Source organism: Apus apus, chromosome 21 (genome assembly GCF_020740795.1).
Source record: "Apus apus isolate bApuApu2 chromosome 21, bApuApu2.pri.cur, whole genome shotgun sequence".
NCBI classification, from domain to species: Eukaryota; Metazoa; Chordata; class Aves; order Apodiformes; family Apodidae; genus Apus; species Apus apus.
Window position 1 is genome coordinate 5,035,624 of NC_067302.1, and position 18,323 is coordinate 5,053,946.

General features: G+C 54.1%; 1 protein-coding gene across 1 annotated transcript in view; it reads right to left on the minus strand.

Annotated features, from left to right (window-relative positions):
* The window catches only part of MACF1 (microtubule actin crosslinking factor 1), a 141,900-nt gene that overhangs the window by 52,267 nt on the left and 71,310 nt on the right, over positions 1–18,323 (minus strand). Inside the window, 18 exon segments of the mRNA XM_051638175.1 lie at positions 590–2,061; positions 2,660–3,155; positions 3,887–4,086; positions 4,850–4,979; positions 5,441–5,682; positions 6,427–6,489; positions 7,958–8,075; positions 8,708–8,864; positions 9,954–10,120; positions 11,218–11,535; positions 12,381–12,589; positions 12,915–13,038; positions 13,511–13,687; positions 14,124–14,645; positions 15,389–15,616; positions 16,203–16,436; positions 16,510–16,659; positions 18,080–18,313. Coding sequence (XP_051494135.1) covers positions 590–2,061; positions 2,660–3,155; positions 3,887–4,086; positions 4,850–4,979; positions 5,441–5,682; positions 6,427–6,489; positions 7,958–8,075; positions 8,708–8,864; positions 9,954–10,120; positions 11,218–11,535; positions 12,381–12,589; positions 12,915–13,038; positions 13,511–13,687; positions 14,124–14,645; positions 15,389–15,616; positions 16,203–16,436; positions 16,510–16,659; positions 18,080–18,313 — 5,241 coding nt within the window.

Consider the following 18,323-nt stretch of genomic DNA (forward strand, 5'->3'; position numbering starts at 1 on the left):
GCTTTATTTGTACCCAAGGACCCCAAAATGGATGTAATATGTGACCCAGATCATAGAATCACAGACTGGTTTGGGTTGGAAGGGACCTTAAAGATCATCTAGTTCCAACTCCCCTGCATGGGCAGGGACATGATGAAGAGAACAACAAGCAGGAATGGTGGCCCAGCTAGAAAGACCTGCAGGATGATCTGATCTGGACTAGACCCTCAGATGATGCCAACTGGCAGTTCAGATGGGCTCTAAACCACCTCTTCTCCCCCACAACCTAAACACCGGCCACCTCTACAAGCCCACGAGGTACCAACGTTACCAACATTTCACAGCACAAGGAGAACAGGGACAAGCTTTTTTCCTTCCAATCACAAAATCTTTCTGCACCACTTCACTGCAGACTAACAAGTCCAGCAGCTGACCTTCAATTCTCCAGAGCAAGGATGTTTTACTGCACCCAAAGTGCTGACATTACAGCAACAACCAATGAAGCCGCGATAATTTCAAGACCAGAGGTTCCTGCCCAAAAGACCACAACACTAGACAGGCCTTCAAACACCAAATACCACTTCAGAAAGGTTACATCAAGAAGACTTACCTTGAAGTCTGCCAGCTGCTGGTTGATGGTTTCCACCTCCGTTCCCACCACCCACTGCAACGCCTCGTTCTCCTCTGCCATGGTTGTCATGTGGGTCAGCTCCTTCAGCCTGCTGTAAAAGTCCTCGACACGAGACAGTGTCGTTTCCACCTGCTCCTGCCGGTTCTTGCCCCTCTCTGTCAGTTTGCTGCACTGCTTCCTCAGCGTCTCCAACTCACGCTTCAGTCCCAACAAATCGGGGCTCCCTTCGTCCTCCAGCATCTTCTTACATTCACTTTCAGAAGCTTCAATGTCAGACTTCAGCCGGTGGAGTTTGCCCAGGAACGTGCGAACATCCTCTGCTTGGGACTGGAGGCTGTCAGAGTCTCTCCCAATGGGGCCCATGCTGTCCAGCTCATCATCCAGATCCGCCAGTTGAGAGAACATCTCCCTGACCCGATTATTGAACTGGCCAATCCCTTCAAGCTTGTTCTCCATGAGTGTACAGCAGTCGTTTACCTTCTGCTTCACAGCTTTGAAGTCCTGCTGAGCCACCTCAGCTTGGCTTAAGAGCTGGGAGCAGTCAGACCCATCTGGGGCATCTTCTACCAGACCCTGAGTGAAGTTTTTCAGATAATCCACTTGTGGCTCCAGGGCCTGCAGCACCTCCTGCTGTGCCCTGAGCTTCTCCAAATTCTTGTTGCTACAGGCTTGTGGCCCAAGGGCATCGTAGATCTCCAGCTGGTGCTTCGCCCCTTCCAGCTTCTTCTCAATGTTCTTGAAGCTTTCTTGAAACTCCTTGAGCCTCTGTGACATTTCTTCAATGGAGCCAGTCTTGGCTTGCAGCTCTTCTGTGATGGCATCCATCTTCTGATTGATGCCAGCCTTCTCATCCCGAACGTCATCCTCATCCGTTTGGGAAGCGTCGATCAGGATGTCGGCAGCGCTGTTCAGCATCTCCAGCACGGAGCGCCGCTTCTCCACGTCACTCAGCATGGCCTTTGATCTCAGAAGAGTTGCCTCCAGCTGCACTGGATCCAGAGTTACTTCCAGCTCTGACACCTTGGCCTTGCAGTCCTCCACCCAAGGCAGGAGGTCCTCCACATGCCGCTGGTACTTCTGAGCTTTCTGCAAACAGTCCTTGAGCTTCGAGTGTCTGTTGGATGCCTGCTTGCTGAGCTCTTCCCAGTGTGTTTTGAGGCTGACCAACTGGTTTTGCAGAGTGGTCTTCTCCTCCCCAGGCTGGACAGAAAGCAGCAAAGATTCTCCCTCGGCTACAATCATCTCGTAGGTGCCACTGTGTTGGTTGAGGCTCTTCTGGAACTCTTCTTGCTCCTGAATTTGGCTCTGTAGCCTCTCCAGTTTAGCAGAAATGGGTTGGCTCTGAGCTTGCTGGCACAGTTTGTCATCCAGCCAGGTCCTGAGTTCATCAAACATATGCTGGAACTGCTGGGAACTTGCAAGCACCGTCTGCAGTCGGTTCATCCGGTCGGCTGGGATGGAAACCAGATTAGGAGGCGACAATTAAGCCGAAATCAAATAAGCAAAGTGCAATTATTTAAAATCATCTCAGATGCACCAACTGTGTTTTGATTAACAGGAAGGAGTTTTCCATTGCATCACTCACCCCTTTTTTGCTCCCTGATTCACCAGTTTCTTAATTAGCAACAGGCAATGATAAGGCAGTGGGCCCAGTTCTCCTGACCAGTTTCTAAATCCAACCTTTCAGAAACCAGAAGAGCCATCCCAAGATTAGAGGGTGCCCATCACCCTTAGAAAGTGGTCTTCTCCATGCCCCATTCTGAATTTAGGAACCAGGTTTATTTTTCCAAGCACAGCACATGCCACACTGCTGGAAGCCAAGGAGGCTTGTTGTGGAGCCACATCAGTAGGACTAACCATCTCTGATGGCTCTCCAGGCTCAGGGATGTCAGGAGTGTGACCTCTCCTGTGCTTAGTCCCACATAAAACACCAGTGGTGCTTCCCCTACTATTCTTAGAAACCCAGTGATGGGAGAGCCCTTTGGCAAAAAGCAGGGGTGGGGTTTGACAACTCAACAACTCTCAAGTAACTTCTCCACCCTGTCTCACCTGCCAGGTCTTCCAGCCCTTTGAGAGGAAGAGCCACTGTCTCCAGACGTTTCCTTAACTCATCTTTGAGATACTGCTCCCCAATCAGGACAGAGAGGTCATCACAGAGGGTCTGAGCCTCAGTGATCTCCTCTTCCAGCTGCTCCAGGTCCGAGCGGATCTCACTGGTCTCCTCCAGCTGCTGTTTCACGGCGTCGGGCTGCGTGCTGACCGCAGACTGGCTGCTCAGCCGCTGCCCAACTGCCTTCACCTTCTCAGAGAGACCCTGGAGGAGCTCCTGGTACTGGGTGCTCTTCACTATGGCTTGGTCAATTTGGCTAGAGCGGGAGTTGAGGCGTTCCATTAACTCGGACCATTTCTGATTGACCCCTTGGAGCTCATCCCGCACCTGGTTAGCGGATGGAGAAACATCTCCAGGGCCAGTCAAGATGCTCTGAGCTGCCTGGTTGAGCTGCTCATGCTGCTGTCTGCGAGCTTCAAATTCCTTCAACATAAACTGGAACAGAAACAACATTAAAATGTTTGCATAAAACTGACAGCTCCAAGTACACACAGTCAAAACAAACCAGACCTCCAGGGGCTTCAATCCAGCCCACGGAATCAGCAGGAACAAGCCCTGGGGTGGGATGGCAGTGGGTTGGGTAGGCCATGATTTACTGTCACCTTGCAACTTCAAAAGCTGGGAGGGGTCTGGGACTCCTGTCCTTTGCTCTCTCTCTCTCTTTTTTTTTTTTTGTCCTATTAATGCATGAGGTAACACAAACCAGTTAGATGAGAGGAAATCTCATTATGGTAACTGGGGCGTTGTGGTTTATGGAGTGGCCGGTTACGGACATGTCAGGACTTGGAAGCAGAAGCAGGGAAAGGGCAGGCTGCCAGGTGGAGGGGCAGTGGTGGCAAGTCCTGCAGAACATCAGCACAGGTCTTGTTTAAAGCAATTTCACTCTCCAAGAGGGGCCAAGTGACTCACTGATGAGTCAGTCCCGTGTGGGGAAAGGAGCTCGAGCCCTGTGCCCGTTTCATGTGATTCACAGTAGTTTGGGCTCAGCAGGGTCTGGAGGGCTTGGGAGAGGAGCCAGGAGGTCTCCCAACACTCCCTGCATGGCAGAGCGCTTGCAAGACAAATAACTCTTGAGTGCAACCTTCCACCCCACAGACTGGATGAGGACACCTTCCCTTCCTCACCCCAAACCCAGCGTGGAAACACACACCCAGCTCCCGCCTCACCTGGACCTGCTGCTTCTGAGCGTTGAGCATGTTGGGGTCAATGGAGAGAGGTCCCAGCACGCTCATCATCAGCTCTTTCTCCAGGAGCCAGGGCCGCAGCTGCCCCTCAGCAGCCTGGAAGCTGGCCAGCTGGCTTGCTGACTCCTCCAGCTTCTGCTGCCTCTCAGCTGTGGCCCTGCTGGCTCTTTCCCACCTGCAATCTGAAGCACCAGCTGCGTTAGCGGTGGTTGTGCTCCTGGCCAACCCACCCCTCCAGCCAGAAGGCTTTTTTTACCCTCCCCATAACTTCCTGTGGCCCTATTCCTTCTCCATCTAATTTCTAACCCATTTCTAAGGGCTACGTGGTCTTGAAGCTCCTAGAAATAAACCTTGCAAGCAGGATTTCTGGGCTCTAGTCACTACAGCCATGAGCTGGTCTGACCTTGGCTGAGCCACCTCACATCCCTGGCTCCATAAATGAGGACACTCTCGTGTGTATCAGTCCTGACACAGCACACTCAATTCTCCTGGACGGAGAACTCCATAAACATGTTCCTGCTATTTCAAAGAAGAGAATTTCTGGGCTTCTTAAATATACAGTCTTGTTTAGTCAACATTTAATTACCTAGGAAAGCCTTCCTAATGACTAGAATTTTACATCAAGCAGTGAAGCTTTTAATCAAAATAATAAACCCCCGTCACTAGCACTTTCGTATTGTCTTTTTTTGTTTGTTTTTAAAAGCAGTAATTTAAGAAGGCAAGTCTTTCCAATCCACATCCATCATGGAGACTTCATTAGTCCCGACAGTGCTCATCTCAGAACACCTTGTACACCAGACACCTCAGAGGGAAGTTCGTTATTGACTGCATCTTAATTAGAAGTGACTTGGCTCTGCCGTAACTTTGGGATCGCCCTGCAATCCTGAGCCACCTCTGACGTGATGGCTCGAGACAGAAGCCTCACTAAATGCTTCAGGCACTTACTCAGGTCTTCCTGCAGCTTCTTCCAGTTTGCTGCTTCTGGAGAATCTGGATACTTCTCCAGCAAGCCAGAAAGTGCTTCTTTTACCTTCTGGATCCTCCCAGAATTCTGTTCCAATTCAGCCAGAAATGCCTGGAAAAGTAATAATTTCAACTTCAGATGCAAAGGAATGAAACTGCCAAGTAGGAATGAAGTAGCAGCTACAAGCTGGAGTTGGACAATTCCTGCCCTTTACTTTTTAATGAAATCATTGTTTTATTAGCAATACTGTGACCTAACTTGGCTCCAAGAGCTGGGAAAGGCAAGGAACTGCTTTCCAGGAGAAGTTGGTGTGACCCAACAACAAGGGCTACAGATAAGCTCCTTTCCCCTGAGCCAAATGCCTGAAAGAAACAGATCTAGAAGCCAAGAGGTGGAGCACAGAGTGTGGGTCCTGCTCCACAACCCTGTCTGTGATCCCTGCTGGGGAAAGCCCTTCTGTAATCCAGGGCAGATCCTCATTCCTAATCCTTCTAGTCCTGCTGCAATAAGATCAGGAACCTTTTGGAGGAGATGCTCAGATCCCTGGTTCCTTGCTCGGGAAGAGATGTTACCTTGTTGTGCTCAGCCTGGGCTCTCATGGTCTCTGTCTTGGTGGGTGAGGAGGTGGCATCCAGCTCTGACAGCATCCGTTCCTTGGACTCCAGCCACTTCAGCACGGAGCTGGCCTCCTCCTGCACTTCTTGCATCTTCTCCAGCATAGCTGAGAGCTGCTGCTGGCGCTCCCGCAGCGCCGCGCCGAGGCCCTGGTACTGCTGGGTCACATCCGACACATCGCACTGGATCTCTGTCAGATCTGTGTCCAAAACAGCAGCCTGAGATGAGGACCACGGCCTGCACTTCTGGTCTGGAAGCTGGACTATCAGGTAGTCCCCAGCTGGCCAAGCAGGTGGAGCATGAGGCCATGCTGCCCCTGTCTGCCCACAGAGCGACGTCAGGTCATCCTCACCTCTCATGCCAGAGGGGACCTTCCAGTAGCACCATGTCTGCGTGGTGACAGTTTGCAAACAAAGCCACTGCCCTCGTGTGAGACTGAAGCAAGCTGACCCCCCTTCCACCGTGTCACTGCTCATACAGCCTTAAATGATTTGACACCAAAATCTGAAGCTATTTTTATGCACCCAGGATCTCATGGAAGGGGTGAACTAACAGCAGATCATGGGCAATAATTAAAATCACTTTCCAAACTGCAGGGTTGGATGCAGTTATAATCCCTTAGAACCAATAAACTGAATTGCAGGCCTTAAAATGATCTCCCATTTATCAGCTTCTAACACCACCTGACGGGGTGTCAGGGTGTTGTCACTCCCCAGAGCTGTCCCTCTCTGTCCTTCAGCCTGACCTACACCCTCCATCACCACCTGCCTGTCCCAGGGCTCCAGCCACCGCGCTGCATGGCTGAGAATTCCCAAGCCTATTTTCAGGCTCATTTCCCTGGAGCTGGGATTGCTGAGGGCATCATATTGTGCTTTGCTTTCTCAGGGATGGAAACGCACAGACAAAAAGGGACGGGGAGAGGTGGCCCTGGCAGTGAGCTCACCTTTGCAGGTGTGGTATCCGTTCACGCTGCCTCCCGACCCTCCCGGCATGGGCAGCGTGGCACCTGAGCAGAGGGGACCAGGACAGACAGGGGGACAAGACAGACGTGTTAGGAATGCAGACAGCAAATGATGAACAGCCCTGCAGGTCACAGGCCACACCAGACACCAAGCACAGATCTGGCATCTCCACGAGCCCACTCGCCTGGCGCTGATGGAGCCACCAGCTCAGCCTTAGTTGGATTTGGAGCCTGTTTATCTCTCCTCCCAGCACACCCACTCCCCTCGCTTTGCTGGGGCTGCTCCTGCCTTGCTGGACCAGAAGCAGAAGAGCTGAAGCTGCCTGGAGCTGGGCACCTCTCCCAGCATCACTCAGGGACCAGAGTGGATGTGGCTCCAGCATGGATCATAATACTGGTGACCACTGGCCATCTCTCCATGGATGGAAAACTGCTCCCCTGAGTATGATTTTGTGAATTATTACATTAAGTGAGAGTGCTGAATGCCTGCCCTGAAGAGATTAACACCCCTGAAGAGATTATCTCCCCCACCTTCCCCTTTTCTTATGGGATGAAGCTATTTCAACCCATCTGGGTGCACAGACGTGTTCCTTTTGCCAAGAGGCTCCACACAGGAGGTGCCAGTGTCCCCTCCTTGGACACCAGGTCTCACAGCTACATTCCCAACCAAAGGGGAATTAATCACAAACAGTATCAGGTAAATCTCTTTCTTTCTAACCACACATTTTAAAGCTTTCATGGACCTAAGGAGCTGCAGCTTTGGTCACCACCCGTGGCTGACCATGTGGGCCACCCACAACAAGCCTCTCCCCACTTCTCTTGGAGGTTTCCCACTGAACTGCTCATCAAGTTGACCCTAATAAACATATTCACAGACTGTGAATTCCCATCAATGATGAGAGTCCAGAGACTTGTTCTCACAAGCTGGAAGACATCTTTGAGTTGGCTTCCAAATGAACCAGACATCATCTCATTGCTTCACAGCCTCGAAGCCAAAAAGGAGACTAGGGAAGCATGTCTGAATATTGCAGTCTTAAATTTCATCCAGACATGAAACCCAAATACTGGAGTTTGATTAAACCACTCCAGCCCTCAGGAGGCTGAAGCACAACACCAAGAGAAGCAGGAACCACCTCCATGAGCTCCTGGTGGGGTTGGGAGCCCAGACCCCTGGCTGTGGCAGCCTGAAGCTCCCACACTCCAGCTGAGCAGTGGTTTGTGTCCCCATGCTGGGCTCATGGCAAACCCAGGGTAACTCAGTGTTCATTGTGCTACATAAATCAAGCCAAGCTGGTGGGTTCTGAGTGCTCTGCTGGTGCATTAATGCAACAAGCTGCAGTGACTTGACCATGTGGCTGAGCCCCATGATACTGGGACCATCACGGGCCCTCTGAAGTTTGTTAAAAGGTGGAAATAAAACCGTTTTTTTGCTTGAGGCAGGCTCAGAGAAGATGCAGCAGCCAGAGCAGGGTGCTGGGGAAGGAGGCTTCAGGAGACCTGGGCTGTGACTCACCTCCCTTGGATGAGGTGTCAGGAGCTGTAATCTCCACAATTAGGTTCTCCAGGAGGGTCCCTCTGCGGCCTATCTCCTCCACTTGAGCCCCCATTCCCTTCCACTCCTCCAGGAGATCCTGGTCAAAAGCAAAAGCTGGGATCAGAGGCTGCACTTGCCTCACCAGAGCCCTCCTTCCTCACCCATCACCTCCACGGTGCCAGCAGGACATGGTGCCCAGGGGCCTGGCACAGGGCACGGCAGCACAGGCTGTGCTGGGGAAGTGGATTGTCTGGACGTGTATTTTAGTTAGGAGGAATCAAAGAGTGAAAAAGCTCTTCCCTAACTAGCAGGTTTGTGGCAGGAAACCTTCTTCTCCCTCCTCCTTTTTTGGGGACCTCCCTGCTGCTCTCAACACGATCCAGCCTCACGCCAGCCCCGGAGCCCGGGCAGCTCGGATGATGGGAAACTCTCTTCCATGTCTAGCAGGGGGAAGCACCCAGGGAAAATCAGTGTCCTCCCACTCCCAAATCCCACCCTGAGGAGGAACAGGGAAGAAGGGGAAACCAGGCCATGCCCAGGGGGACCTTCTCACTCTCTCCTCCACAAGGCAGGGACCACTGGGTTCACACACACACAGCAGGGGCTGCACCCTGGTAGCGAGACCCTTCAACACCTTCCAGGACTCTGCTTCTTGGGACTGATTCCACATTCCAGCATTTCCACATTGGCTGCCAACTTTCCCAGTTCGGGTTCTGACTTTCAGCCCACCTGGATCTGCTGCCTGTACTTGAGCAGATCCTGGGTGCCCAGGGAGGTCTCAGCAGGTGGCATTTTGCCCTCACTCTCCTTCAGCCACTTCCTCACGGCCCCGACCAGCTTCCGAAATTCATCCAGTTGCTCCTGGCAGGACGAGGCATCCTTTTCTCTGCGAGTTGAAAAGGTTTTGGAGAGTCAGAGAGTCGTGCTTTGCCTTGCAATTACCCCACTTGAATGTAGCACAGTTGTGTCTCCAGGAGCCTTTCTTTTTTATTATTATTATTATTATTAGATGTTGCTTAGGAACAGCGGCAGTGCCAGCCAAAACGGGGTGCATGCTGCTGCTGCCACCACCCCCTCCACCCCCCAAAGTTGTGGCCAGTGGCACTTTTGGGGTCACCATAGTAGCCAAGAGCCAGGGGAACCACCACCACCACCACCCTGCGCTGGCTCAGCACCGGGCTCTTTGTCCTGGGGGAAGTGGAGCTTTCAGGAAGACAGGGCTCATTCATGCCATCTCACCCCAGCCAGCTGCAGCTGGGGGAGGGCAGGCTTGGCCCCCCCTCCTTCCCAGCCACTCCTCTCATCCCTTCAGCCCATCCTGGAAGAACAAGGCAGCCCCCGACTGGACCCATGGCCCCTCGGGCTCATCCGCACCAACCACAGCTGCAGGGCCGGCTGAGGGCAGCTCTGGGTGACACTAAATTACTGAGGATCATGCAGAGATTCATCTGCTTTTTCCCCATCCCCTTCCCTGTTTTCACCAGGGAGGTTTGGAGATTCAGCCAGGGAGCTGTGACATCCCTGGGGACACGGGAGAAGCGTCTCTCCAACCCCTGCTCACGCTGCTGCGGCGGCTGGAGCTCAGGCTGCTGCTCACACCCCCCCCTTCACCCCCACTTCAGGGGACTCTGGGGACAGGCTGCTCTGCTCTGTCACCTCGATCCCACCCCAGCCCCCTGCTCCCCTCGGGTGAGATGCTCTGGGGTGGGGCTGTGGCAGCCCCCACACCAGGAAATGCAGCAACGGCGGCTCCTGCAGCAGCAGGAATTCTTCCCAACGCCCCCAGCCCAGGCTTTTTTTAAAACGTCAGCTGGAGGAGCAGCCTGGCAGCCCTGGCGTGGGAGGAGGGAGGCAGAAGGAGTTCACTCGTGCCCCCCACCCCGTGGAAAGGAGATCCCCATGGGGTCTTGCTCTGACCACAAAGCCACCCCCAAATTCACCTCGCCAGGGAAGCAGTCGGGGCCCTGGGACTCACCTCTCTTTTGCCACCTTCTGCAGCTGCAGAAAGTCTTTCTTCAGGCTCTGCAGCTTCTCCTGCTGCTGGGAGGCACTGGGAGCAAAGCCACAGGAGCTCAGCTCTGCAGTCAGTTGCTCCAGGGTGGCCAGGTCCTCCTGGTGCTGCTTCATCTCCAAATTCAGTTCCTGCCAAGAGCAAAGAGTGATGCAAACCATTCCCTCACCAGCAGAATCAGGGCAAAGGGGAGGAACCAGACAGCCCCATGTCCTAGTGAGCTGGACATACCCCCTGCAGGCAGCACCCAAGGGTGGGCACAGCTCAGTCCCACCCACTCCCACAGCTCCAGCTCAGCAAATACTTTGAGCAGCTGTTGGTGCAAGTCTCACCTCCCCTGGGGCTGGTGTAATGAATGGGATGGGGAGCCCTACACCAAGAGAAATCACAGCATCCCAGACTGGCTTGGGTTGGAAGGGGCCTTAAAGATCATCTAGATCCAGCCCCCTACATGGGCAGGGACACCTCCCACCAGACCTGCTTGCTCCAACCCCATTCAATCTCTCCTTGAACACTTCCGGGGATGGAGCAGCCACAGCTCCTCTGAGCAACCTGTTCCAGTGTCTCACCACTTTCACAGTGAAGAATTTCTTCCTTATGTCCAACTTAAATCTCCCTTCTTTCAGTTTAAAGCCATTACCCCTCATCCTATTAGTCCATGCCCTCATAAAAAGTCCCTCCCCAGCTTTCCTGTAGCCCCTTCAGGTAATGGAAGGCCACCATAAGGTCTCCCTGGAGCCATCTCAACCCCCTTCAGCACAAGTGCCTGATTTTTTGCCAACAAAGAGCATTTTTGAGGCTGTGGTCAAACCAGCCCCTGTAGCAGAGCACATGTAGGAAGCCAAAGGGAGGAATCCAGCACAGCCAGGACGGGCCACCAGCACCCACGGCATCTCCGAGGGCTTTGTCACATCCTGCACTGTGCTGACTGCCAACAACAGGGCATCTTGCTGTATTAACCCCATGGAGTCTTGAGTTGGTAAAACCTTGCTATATTTGGAGTGGCCTTTTCTAAAAGCCTAGCTAGAGATCCCTTCCAAAAAGCAGCCTGGCTCCAGGGAATGCCGTTCCCCTCTCACTGCTGGCAACGGCCGCGCCGCCTCCCCCAGGCAAAGAGCCAGCACAGGTCCTGGGATCCTGGAGTGAACCAGGGGCTGTTTGCTCAGAAGAAATCACTGCCCTGCCCCAGTAACCCCAGGCAGGTGGAACATTTTCTCCTGCATCTCACCTGGATGTGCTGGGAGAAGTGAGCGATGTCCCGGTCCGGCTGGTTCCCAGATGCCAACATCCGTGCTCTGCTCTCCAGGAACTGCTGCAGCTTCTCTGAGAGCTGCTCGTACTGCTCCACCTTGGGCAGGAGACCTTTGAGTGTGTCCTCCCTGTCCTGCTGCTGCTGGCACAGCTTGCTGAAACGCTCTGTCACCTCTGCCAGCTTGTCCTGCAGGGCAGAGGCCGTGGGGCTGTCTGCCACTGCCATGAACTGTGTCACCATCTCACAGGTGGCTTCCAGGCAGCTCCTCTGCCTGGCAATGTCCTGCTTCAGCTTCTGAGGAGAGCACACACAGAAAGGGAAGCCATGTTAGGAAGGCTCCTGAGCAAAACTGAACTGATGGGAAGAGGCTGGGCCACCCTTGGGAAAGAACTGTAGGGCAGGAATAGTTTTCTACCCCAGTTTTCCTTTCTTTTCTGGTCACAGAATCACGGACTGGTTTGGGTTGGAAGAGACCTTAAAGATCATCCAGTCCCAACCCGCCCTGCATGGGCAGGGACACCTCCCACCAGACCAGGTTGCCAGGGTCTCACCACCCTCACAGGGAAGCATTTCTTCCTTCTACTCAACCTAAATCTCCCCTCCTCCAGTTTTAATCCAAGCCCCCTTGTCCTCTCCCTCCCTGCCCTTGTCCCAAGCCCCAACCCTGCTTTCCTGGAGCCCCTTCAGGCCCTGGAAGGTGCTCTAAGCTTTCCCTGGAGCCTTCTCTTCTCCAGGCTGAACACCCCAACTCTCCCAGCCTGTCTCCAGAGCAGAGCTGCTCCAGCCCTCCCATCATCTTTGTAGCCTCCTCTGGACTCACTCCAACAGCTCCATGTCCTTGTGTTGGGGACTCCAGAACTGGACACAGAAGGCATCTGTATTGCTCTTTTTCTTCTTTTATCAGGTTTTTTAAAATGAGGCAATAAACTCCCCAACCTGTTCTGCCTTTCCCCAGTGTCTGATAGCCAAGCCCTGCTTGCCAGCAGAAAAGAGCCTTTCAACAGCTGTGTCCTGCCTTAAAGAAATTAAGTGAAGGTTCTGCTCACATCCTATTTTAGGGTGTTCTCTTGTGCTTTCAGAATTCTGCAGCTAAACCCCAGGAGGTCCTGCAACCCAGGGGAGCTCAGGACCCGCCTTACCACACTGGTGGCAAGTGAGTCCTGGATGGAGGAGGAGGAGAGCATGGCTGGCTGCTCCCTCTCCAGGTTCTTCTCGATCTCAGCCACCGACTGAAGGAGGCTCTCCAGGCTCTCCTGGACACTCTGGGACTGGGCAATGGATTTCTGCAGCAGGTCTGAGCGCTCGGCCATCTGCTGGGAGAGGCTCTGGAAGCGGCTCACGATGGCATCTGCAGGGTTCAGCACAAAGGAGAGAATCAGCTGCAAAGAGCTTCTCACCTGGTGCTTAGAGAGCAGCAAGGACCACCTCTGGCTCCTGCCAGACTCTTGCTGATGATGAATTCCCACCCTCAAACTCAGCTGTGAGACAGGGGACCCAGCACAAATGGCCAACCTGGATCTCAGCCCCCCCATGTGCAAACAGGCCCTGAAGTTGTGTTGCTGTGTGTCTTTGTCCAACCTCCCCCAAAAACTGGGAGGTTCCTTCTTTTCTCTCCCTAGGTTGGATTTCAACCACCCCCTGCTACCACAAGTGGCTCCTTCTCTCCCCTGTACCTGTTGTTTCCTGGATGTGCCCGTGGTCTGGGGCTGGTTCCCCTTGCACCTCCAGGAGGGACTGAGCTGCTTTCTGGAGCTTCTCCACTGGCACCTGATGCTCAGCAAGGTCTCCCTGCAGCTGCTGCTTGGACACAAGACAGGGCAAAGTCACCAGTGGGTCACACACAAGAGACCTGTGCCCACAGGGAGCTCAGGGCTCCATTTGAGCCCTGCTGAGGGATCCTGTTCACTTCAGCTCAAAATAATTAAGAAAAATAATCATGTCAGTTGGAAGGTCCAATCCCATGCTGCAGGCAGAGCTGGATCAGAGGATCTGGGCTGTCCCAGTGCTGAGCCACCCTCATGGGGGAGGAATGTCCCTCAGTGTCCCACTGGGATGTCCCCTGCAGCAGACAGTAACTGCAGCCCCTGATCCTTGCTCTGGGGACCTCTCAGAAGATTCTGGCTCCACCTGATCTGCAGCACCAGGACCTCCTGAGCCTGCAGGTGCATCTTTGCACTCAACCAGCACAAAAAGCAACCAGGTTGAGTCTCTTCCTTGCTGCTCAGGGCAGCTCCAACACTCCCACAGGAACCCTCAGGGACCCCTGTACCTTAGTGCTGCTGAGCTGCTTCTGCAGAACAGCCGGGTCTGAGGAAACAGCCTCCGAGAGCACTTTCCAAACAGCAGCTTCACTCTCCTGCAGCCATGTCCTGAGAGACTCTGCCACCTCCTGGAACTGCTGGTAGTGATCCAGCAAGGTGTTCAGGTGGGAGCCAAGCTTGGTGCACTACAAAGGAGCAACCAGACATAACAGGAGGATGCACACAGAGCACAGAGCAACCTGGGCACTGGTGGAAAAGGCTCACAAATCATCAGGAAAGGGAAACCAATTAGCAAAACAATCTTCCCGTATCACAGGATTATTGTGGAAGAGTTTGGGTTGGAAAGGACACTAAAGATCATCTCGTTCCAACCCTTCTTCTACTAGAGCAGGTTGCTCAAAACCCCCTCCAATCTGGATGTAACATGCGGACCAACACCAAGTCAGAGGGCGTTCCTCCTGCCCAAGCCCTGGAGAAGACAATTCTTGTCCTACAATCTCCATTATGTGCTAGAGGTCCAGCCAGAGAACCTTGAGCTAAACGTCTCTCTGCCATCCCTGCTCATTCCACAGGCACAGGAGGAAATGGCACCCAGGGTTTACCTCCCAGCCCTTCCCATACCTTGGAGTGCAGCGCGGTGTATCGCTGTGTGGCGTCCTCCAGCTTGCTCCTCACCACGCTCCCAGACACCAGCACCTGGGACCCTGCATCCCCAGCAGCTCCTTCTGCATCCAGCACCTTCTGCCCCGACATGGTGACAAACCTCAGGTCACCTTTGTGGGAGATGACATCTTCAGAGAAGCTGCCCTGCCGCCGGAGCAGCTGCCGCAGGGCGGCGGGGTCACCGTCCCCCTTGGACATCCCCTCCAGGTCCTGCTCTGCTTGCTTCAGCCACGCCTCGAACTCCCCGTGATCCCTCAGGAACTTCTGCAGCTCATCCCTCAGGACCTGCACTTGCTTCAGCCTCATTTCCGAGTGGGAGAGGGAAGTGCTGTACTGGTCCTTCAGCTGGGCCAGCCGGCCCTGCAGCCTCTCCTGCTCCTCCCTGGCCAGGCTGTGACCCTGCTTGTCCAGGAACGCCTGCGCCGACTGCGTGGCCAGGATGACATCCTGCTGCTGGGACAGCAGCTCCTGGTGCTGGGCCTGGAAGATGCCGGTGAGGAAAAGTGATGCTTGAGATCCAGGGTCTCTGCCCACCAGCACCCAGTGGGTGCAGCAAGGTCACGGTGTGACCGAGCCCCCACACCCTCCTACAGCACCTTGCACTTGATCCTCAAATCATGAAGAGTAATCATAACATAGGTTGGAAGGTCCAACCCCACCCTGCAGGCAGAGCTGGATCAGGGGGTCCAGGCTGTCCCAGCCACCCTCATGAGAGGAATGTCCCCCCGTGTCCCACTGGGATGTCCCCTGCAGCAGTCTGTGACTGCAGCCCCTGGTCCTTGCTCTGGGCACCTCTCAGAAGGTTCTGGCTCCACCTGATCTGCAGCACCAGGACCTCCTGAGCCTGCAGGTGCATCTTTGCACTCAACCACCACAAAAAATGAACAAAAGTAAAAAACAAACAAACCAGCAAGGAGGGGAAAGTCCCCAGGGCTGGGACTCAGCCAGGCACTCTGTCCACAAGGAGTAAACTCCTCTCTGACCATGATGGGCACCTTCTCTCATTACCCTATTGCACCAAGCCTTGGCACCCACCCACTAACACAGACATGTCCCTCCAGCACACCAGGCAGGAACCTCCCAACTCTCCCATGTTGAAAATCACCCTGAACATGTGTTTTGGAGGCCAGACCCATCTAGCACCCCATCCCACTCCCAGCTACATCAGCAGGGGCAGCGTGTTGGGCAGGAAGCTTTTGGAGGAACGAGGTGTTGGTCCTGACCTTCAGCCTCTCATACTGCTCATCCAGGCTTTCAGCAGCAGTATCTGCTCCCACCACGTGGCTGTCAGGGACATCCTGAGCACCTGTCCCTGCTCGTGCTCCCCGGGCTTGCTCGAGGAGGTGGGGTCTGTACTCTGGGAGCTCTCTCTTCTGCTCCAGGGATGCCACCCAGTTCAAAAGGGAATCGATCTTATTGCTGTTCTCCTCCAGCTCTTTGGCAGCTTTCACCTGGAAGCACAAAGACTTCAGGTAAGATTGACCCACCTGATGCACGTTCAGCAAAGGGCTGCAAGGGGCAAGGAGACAAAAATCAATAGAAGGAGGAACCCTGAACAGTTTTCCAGCCACAGCAAGTGCCTGCAACACTCATGGACCTCCAAAGCACTTTGTGGCTCCCTGGAAGGGGGGAAGGTGCAAAGAAGCTGGGAATTATCTCAGCCTCTCTGCTTTGTTGAATTTCTCACCCCAAGGGCTGTGACTCCACGCCCACAGGGGGGGGCATCACTGTCACCACCAGCATGGGGAGGTGCCCAGTGCTCCCACTCCCACTGAAGGTTGGTCCAAAGGCAGATCCAGGTGCCTATTACTCCTGTTTCCTCCACAACCAGCTCAGCTGTGACCCTCAAGGCATTTAATGAGAAAAATGCCTGGGGGGCACCTTGCTGGGGTGGGGACAGACAGGAGGGAACTGCAAATTGCTCTATGCTGCCTCACCCAAACGACTGCCAGGACCCTGAATGAATCTGATGGCACCCACTGGACCTCATAGTCCACCTCAAGCAGAGCCTGGGAGCTACAGCACTTTGCACATTACCTTCTCAGTCTCCTGCTGCACGGCAGCAGTCACAGCGCTCTCCAGCTCCTGCTGGGCCACCTCTGTCCTCTCCTGCAGGGACCGGTACTGCTCCTTGGCACGCTGGAGCTTCTCCTGCAGTGCTGCCAACTCCCCAGGCTCCATTTTGGCCTTGTTCTCTTCCAAAAACTCCTCTGTGCTTTTCAGGACGCCGGCGAAGGAGGCAGCTCGGGTGTGCATGTTCCTCTGCAGCTCCTGGGCAGACGATGCCGTGAGGCTCCTGAGGCAGCACCCAACCTCCAGCCCCCCCTTGGTTTAAAGCACTGACCTTGACATGGCTCTGCCTCTGCTGCAGGCTGGACAGGTCCCCTTGGCTGGCTGCTCTCTGCTGCTCCCCCAGCGTGTCCTCTGCCTGGCAGAGCCAGTGGCTCAGCTCAGCCAGGCTCTGTGCCCGGGCTGCCTGCTGCTCCTGCAGCGTCTGCGGGCAGAGGGAAGGGGAGAGGGGACAGTTAGAGCCTGGGCTGCTCCCGTGGGCACACACCTGGCTGAAAGGCAAGGCAAGAGGTTACAGCTGGAGCATCTCCCGGAGGTGAGGATGCAGCACAGAAAACAGCATTTGCAGCTCTCCATGGGCTCTTTCTCCCTTCTCAGGCTCATAACTGGGGCTGAGGAGCCAAGTTCCTGACAAGCAGGAGCTGCTCGCTGCACGTTTGAGCAGGTTTCTCTCAATCTGCTCTTGGAGAAGCCCCTTGAGCTCCAACGTGGAGCTGCTCCTCTCCTGGGATTGCTCCACCAGAAGTTTCTGTGCCTTTCCCGTTCAACCCTACAAACACCAAAAAGGTACCAGAAACTCCTCAAAGGAGAGGTAACAGCAACCCTAGGTCAGGCAGCACCACTGGGGAGCCCCAGACAACCCAAAGAAGTTGGATTATTTTTTGGTCCTGGGGTTGGAGAGGGAGCCCAGGAGAGTGAAAGGGTTTCTGAAGCTGATCCAGCTCCTCCGTTTTGCTGCCAGAGCACAACACAGAAGCGCCTGTTTGAGCAATTGAGCATGATGTGACCTGAGTGTCCCTGCAACGTTCCTGTTCCCCTTTCCCAGGGGAGAGAAAGGGGTTTGGGCTCGTTTGGTTGGTTGTTGGTTTTTTTAGAGTTTCCCTGGACATTTCAGCAAGGTGAGGTACAAACTTGTGCAAAACACTGTGCTTGTTTCTCCCAGTCATAAGATAAAACAACAGAAGCAAAATGGAAGAGCCTTCTTAAGAGCTCTTCAGCTGCAAAGCGAGTTCTTCCTGGGTTAGGATGGGCGCACACTCAATCTGAAAAAGCAAAGCAAACTGGTTAATATACACACACACACTCCAGAAAGGACAGGCAAGAGTTACAGAGAGCAATTGTTAATAAAAAACACATTAATCCTGTCTTGGATGAGGGGATCCATGCAGTGATGGGTGCTGCAGCAAGGCAGCAGAGACCTGAGGACTTGTTTTTGCCTTGATACATCATCAGCTGGTTCTCTGGGACAGCAAGACCTGACTTGGACAGTGGGAATAAGGCATTAAAACTGCCAAGTGTCTGTGGTGTCCCCCACGAACAAGGATTTCTTGGTGGGGTTACAGAGACCAGGGTTTACTCCGCCCAGCCCAAAGCAAGGAGATGTCTAGCAGAGGCCGTGCTACCCAGACCTCCATTCTTTGGGGAAAAAAAGTGACTTTCTGCCTGGGAGTTACATGGTAGGAAGAAGAAAGGTTTTAGAAGAAGCTCATGATGTGAAATGGAATTCCTAAACTGTGAGTGGCATGCACATGGAACCCCAAACATGAGGTGTCTCAGCGCACGTTCCTGTGGCCGGGAAGCGCCTCAGCGAGCAAAGTGCAGCCAGGAAGGAGATGCCTCCCAACCTTCACCTGATCCGTCTGCTCCACTTGCTGGAGACAGACCTGCAGGACCTCCACCCGGGCTGTCACACGCTCTGACAGGTCCCAAAAAGCCTTCTGCAGCTCATTGAGCAGCCGCAGCAGCTGCCTGCTCTGCTGAGGGGTCAAGTCCTGGGCGTGCTCAGAGATAAGGAACTGGATGTCGAAGGCGGTGGCGTCCAGCTGAGCCTTGGTGTCAGCAAGGGGCCCTTTCAGCTCCTGAGTGGGA